This window comes from Gobio gobio (genome assembly GCF_949357685.1).
Source record: "Gobio gobio genome assembly, chromosome: 23".
Classification (NCBI taxonomy): Eukaryota; Metazoa; Chordata; class Actinopteri; order Cypriniformes; family Gobionidae; genus Gobio; species Gobio gobio.
In genome coordinates, this window is record NC_137119.1 from 15,122,248 (window position 1) to 15,128,247 (window position 6,000).

At 45.1% G+C, this 6,000-nt stretch overlaps 1 protein-coding gene across 1 annotated transcript in view; it reads right to left on the minus strand.

The window, feature by feature from the left end:
* elovl2 (ELOVL fatty acid elongase 2) overlaps positions 1–1,228 on the minus strand; it is a 312,772-nt gene extending 311,544 nt beyond the window's left edge. The window contains exons 1-2 of the mRNA XM_079806636.1: positions 658–1,228; positions 245–353 (exon numbers count right to left, since the gene is read on the minus strand). Of these exons, the coding sequence (XP_079662762.1) occupies positions 245–353; positions 658–884 (336 nt within the window). The 5' untranslated portion in view covers positions 885–1,228. The remainder of the gene's footprint in view (positions 1–244; positions 354–657) is intronic.
* Positions 1,229–6,000: the final 4,772 nt, after the last annotated feature.

Below are 6,000 nucleotides of genomic sequence, written 5' to 3' on the forward strand. Positions count from 1 at the left end.
TAATTAGCCTAATGCACTGTGAACTAACATGAACAAACAATGAACAGCTGGATTTGTATTAACTAACATTAACAAAGACTAATAAATACTATAACTAATGTATTGCTCATTGTTAGTTCATGTTAGTTAATGCCTAGACTTTATTGTAAAGTGTTACCCATATATCATTAGAAATGAGAGACATCAAACAAACACTATAACGCTGTATGCGTGCAATTATTTTAGACATCAACTGTAACGTTACCTGACTGGAGCTCCACTTGCCCTCGTCAAATACGTCTCCTAAAATGAAGACAACTTCTGGATTTAGAAGCTGCAGAGATGTCTGGAACGATCTTTCCATCTGCCATTCTCTGTGAAAACATAAATCAAAACTTTCAGGTGGATTTTGAACCCGTCTATTTGATCCGTGTATAATTAGTTGACTTGTAGCTACTGCTAAATGTTTAGGTGATTACAGTCCTGTTCTAAACAAGACCTACTGCAGCACTATGGTACAGTAATGATAAACCCGATGTCATGAACAATGGCATTTACATAGTAGCCTAATCCAATGTAATGTAACAAAATGTCTCAAAAACATATACTTAAAGTAAACTTTTTTCCTAGCGTGTTTAAATAAGCAGACCGTAAGATTCTGAGAGACCAGATAAATACCTTCTGAGTTTGTCCAGCCAGTGTCCTCTGATGGCCCCTAATAAGTGAGTGTCAGAGAGAAATAACGCCCGCAAAGGTGAATGTGAATCTTCGGTTTCAATATGCGGCCATGAGCAACGCAGAATAACAAGATAATAGATTACATATTCACACAATACAAACACGCTGACAAAAGCAAAAACCAGCGATACAGCCAGTCTACCACTCGATCCGAACATCGAGATCATTATACGAGGCCGATTTTAATTGTAAAAGATATACGAGTTAACTTAAATCTGTAGGCGAAAGAAAAATCGCCTCTAGCGTGCTCGAAGCATGTCCTCTTCAGTTTCATTCTCACTAAAATGTCATTTTACATAAAAACAACATATCGAAACGACACAACCGTGTGATTGATCATAAGGTCGCTGTATATCTTGATGAAAAATGCATCCATATATCGCAGATGTTTTTAATCCCTTTCAGCGTAACCAGCAATGTTGCAAGAGCCGTTTTGCTAAACAGACAAACGTCACAGCTGTGCGCGTGAGGAACATCTGAACGGACATTCAATTCATCAGATTGTGTGTGTAGTACCATCCAGTGGTTAGTCATAATATTACCGGGTACCCTGATGCTAAGTATACTTGCAACCAGACTAATTATTAGTATACTTCAACTGTGTTTAATAGTGTCCAGCTGCAGCACCGCAGTTTCAGACCCACATCCACAGAACCGGAAGTGATCGGCGATACACGTGATTTTCTTTTGTTAAATATAAGCTGTTTTCACGTGGATTTTAATCGGATCGATGTCTACAATTTTAACAACAATACTTTTAAATAAAGTCACGTATAATATCCTTGAACAAGTGAAATATGCATTTTTAGCCAATGAGACGTCAACATGATATTTCTGTCATGATGTGGTGAACGAATATTGAATCTGTTCACGTGTTTCACGTTTTATCATTAGGCCTAAGCTTTTTTTTGTTGTTGCATTGGTCAAAAGATATTATTTGTCTGGCCCCAATTTATATTAGGTGGCCTTAAGTAGGCCTACTATGTACTACTTACATCAAAAAATAAGTACAATGTACTTACTGTGTTCAAATTGTATTGCAAAACACTTTCGCTGATATTGAGGTGGGATACGGGTAGGGTTAGGGACAGGTGTGGGGGTATGGGTAAGTTTAAGGGTAGGGTTAGGTGTAAGGCAGGGGTGGCGAACTCCGGTCCTGGAGGGCCACTGTCCTGCATAGTTTTGCTTCAACCCTAATCAAACACACCTGAACAAGCTAATCATGGTCTGAAGGGTTACTAGAAAGCTAAAAGGCAGGTGAGTTTTATCAGGGTTGGAGCTGAACTCTGCAGGACAGTGGCCCTCCAGGCCCGGAGTTCGCCACCCCTGGTGTAAGGGAAGGGCCAACTGTGTAATAGGGCTCGGGCGCTGCGTTGCATTCTGGGACGTGGCGGCCATGTTGATGGCCTCGCGAATGTAAACATACAGCAAATCGAACGAGGAGAAGCAGAGTTGGGAGAAAGAAAAACTATGTTAAAATCCCGAAAAGGATGTGGAATTTACAGGGATACGTTAAATAGGGAAGCCAGGGACCGGTATATGGACAAAATTGGAACTATTAACGGTTTGGATTCATATGAAATTTGCAGTTCACAAATGGATGGGTTCAGGAGCTGCAGACCATGAAGCCTATGTAACGTTAACCTTTTACCTTGAAGCATTCTGCACCGTTCTGTGTTCTCAGGTTGCACTACTTGCAAATAAACACTGAAAAATATCTGATTGTGTGACACTTCTTGCTTTTGCACATTATACGGTTATTGCGATTGTGTGACACTTCTTGCTTTTGCACATTATATTGATTTAAGTATATTTATTTTGAAGATTGTGGGTATGGATGCAACAGACACTTATGGCTGTATTTAATGCACATTTATTTTATTTCAACGCTAGGGCTCATGTTTGTCAGAGCACAACATACATACACAATCTTATAGAGGAATGTCATGTCTTCGTCCTTGCTTGGCAACACCATGTGAATCGGTACTTTATCTGACAAAATAGTGTACTTGTTGCGGACGGTTACAATCACCCTTTCCACGTGAATTCGGAGGTGGGCATTTTTTCTTGTGCTCCCCACATCTCTTGCATCAGCTGACAGCGTTCTTTTGTGAAAGCAGGGATCTTTACCTCGGCACACATAAGTCCCACACTGTCCTTTATGTCAAAGCCGCGATCAGCCAACACCATATCCCCAGGTAACAGTTTGTCTTACAAGCGCGATCCAAGCGAGCCGACGACTCAGTTAATCCATTTTCGAACTTTTTCCCATGGCGATTATGTGATCTAGTGTTACACCCCACAATGCAGCAACGGTTTACCATGGTTTCCAATAATAACGCCAAATTAAGACACACGACTGAGAGGGAGCACGTCTATAAACAGTGCGCAGTAGTCCGAGTAGCAGCAAATGAGGCCATCAACATGGCCGCCACGCAAAGTAATGACGTCATACGCCCGAGCCCTATTACAAATGTTACTACAGAAATGAATTACAGACGTAATTACATGCAGGTATTTTTTAAAATGTAAGTACAATGTAAAAACGTACACAATAAGTGCATTGTATCAAAAGATTAATTAAAATGTTAGTACATTAGTAGTTAAGGCCACCTAATATAAAGTGGGTCCATTTGTCTTAATATTAAATAATTATTAATTAATGAAAACGTATTCACTTCGTTTTCAGGGATGAAAAGACTTTTCAATCTTTTCAAGTCTTTCTGCAGAAATGCCATGATATGGGCTTAAGAGGCACAAGCTTTTGTGTTTTAAGATGATTATTTGTTGTTTGCATGTTTTTTTATTATTATTATGAGCCGTTTAAATATGCTTTAAACATATTATTTTAGAAATATTTTAGAAATGTCCTATTTGTTTTCATACAGAGAAACACGTTTCACGTGTTTAATGCCTTGAATTAAATGGTTATTTTTATTTGACATTTGAAAATTTGAAATATGTCACATTCTCTATGTCTAAGTATTATTTGTAACAACATGGACATGAAGTAAATAATACGATTGAATATACAGTCAAATGGGAAACACTTTACAACATGTTACACATTAACATATTTTTAAAATATTAAAAAAGTTGTAGGCCTAGTTGAAGTAACAGTAAACTTCAGTGTTTGTGTCCATTAACATTAAATCTCCTCATACTTTGTGTCAGTATTATTTGTAACATGAATGTGAAGGAAATAATACCAACATAGGTTACACTACAGGTCAAAAGTTTCAGCCAGTAAGATTTTTTAATGTTTTGAAAGAAGTCTCTTGTGCTCATCAAGGCTGCATTTATTTGATCCAAAATACAGTAAAAACAGTATTATTGTGAAATATTTTTACAATTTAAAATAACTGTTCCCTTTCAGTCGGTCACGTTCGACGTACGTCGGAACTGACCGACGAATTGGGATCTGCCTTCAGAGACCGACCTACTTCGAGTAATTAAAAACGAGCCAATAAACATTGGCATGCGATCACGCATTCAACGCACCGCCCCGCGTTGCGGGTATAAATAAGGAAGTGGAAGTGTCGCATACCGCTTTCAACTTCGGAGCCGAGCATTTCAGTATCTGATGTTCCTACGAAGAGTTTTTTTTCACGAGCAGAGAGAAGAGGAGTCCTACCTGTTCCGGTCCGGTGTCGGTGTGACGGTGCTGTACAGCGGTGGTCGCGGCGAAGAAAACAAACAGCTGTTTTCACAGCTCGCTGGGCGTTTTCTCTCTGAGTGCTCACAGCGGGCTTGCACCTTTGAACCGCTGTGAGCCGCGGCCATTTCCCCTGTGTGCCTCGGCACTGTCGGAGCGGTTTTTTCTTCTCTCACTAAAAGAGCAACACGGTTTGACCCTGCGTCTTTTTCAAGATGTCATTCAAACCGTGTGTTTCTGGATGCCGTCGATTTCTATCCCCAGTTGACGGACACGATCGCTGTCTCTCGTGTTTGGGCGTTCAGCACGCGGAGACGGCTTTCGTGGATGACTCATGTTCGCACTGCGCGAACATGACCATCGCAGTGTTACGGTCTCGGCTCCAGTACCTCAAAAAGGGTGGAGCCCCATTGCGTATCCCCCGATCTAGTGGTCCTCCCGCTGCAAAGCAGAGGGCTGCTACTTTGGCTGATGCCTTTGGTGGAGATCTGAGGGTGACGGTCAGGGCACCCCCGCCCAGTCAACAGGCTGCTCGGGCCCCTCCCCCCTCCGCTGCGCCGGCGCAGTTCCCGGAAGATCGCGGTGGTCCTTCCCATGGGGGGCCACCCGTTTCTTTCGGGGCTCCAACCGAGGATATGTTATCGATAGCTGCATCGGGGGACGAGCTAATGGACTCTGGAGATGAGGATTCGGCTGCGCTGCCCCCTTCGGGTGTGGTACCGTTGCCCGAGTCTGATCCAGAGCTCACGGCTATGCTTTCCCCGGGCCGCCGCGAGTGTCGGGCTCGAGTGGAACCCTCCACCGTGTCCCGAACCCTCGCGGCTGGATGATTGGTATCTCGGGACGGCCCGTGCTGGTTCTCAGCGCCCCGCCCCAGTACCATTCTTTCCGGAAGTGCATCAGGAGCTCACGAAGTCGTGGACGGCGCCCTACAGCGCTCGTGCACGATCAGCGAGTTCCTCCGTCCTCACTACCCTCGATGGAGGCGCGGCTAAGGGTTACGTGGAGGTCCCTCCAGTGGAACGGTCGGTTGCGATGCAACTGTGTCCTAAGACCGGCTCCGACTGGCGCGGGCATCCACGTCTCCCCTCCCGGGCGTGTAGGTTCTCGTCCAGTCTAACGGGCAAGACCTACAAAGCCTGTGGAGAAGCCGCGTCTTCTCTGCATGCCATGGCGCTCCTGCAGGTCTACCAGGCCAAGGCGCTCAAGGAATTGCACGAGGGTAGTTCCGACCCAGGGGTTATGCAGGAACTGCGTACCGCAACGGACCTCGCCCTCCGGGCGACGAAAGTTGCCGCACGCACCCTGGGTCGGGCGATGTCCACTCTGGTGGTCCAGGAACGCCACCTTTGGCTGAACCTGGCAGATATGCGTGAGACCGACAAAGTGCGGTTCCTCAACGCCCCTGTCTGTCAGGCCGGCCTCTTCGGCGACGCCATCGAGAGCTTCGCCCAGCAGTTCTCGGTGGCACAGAAGCAGACGGAGGCCATCAAGAACATCCTGCCCCGGCGACCTGCTGCTGCCTCCACCCAGTAGCCGGCTGCCTCCACCCAGTAGCCGGCTGCACCTCCGCCTGCTCGTCGCCGAGGGCGTCCCCCTGCGGCCGCCTCCGCCCCTGCTAAACCCAA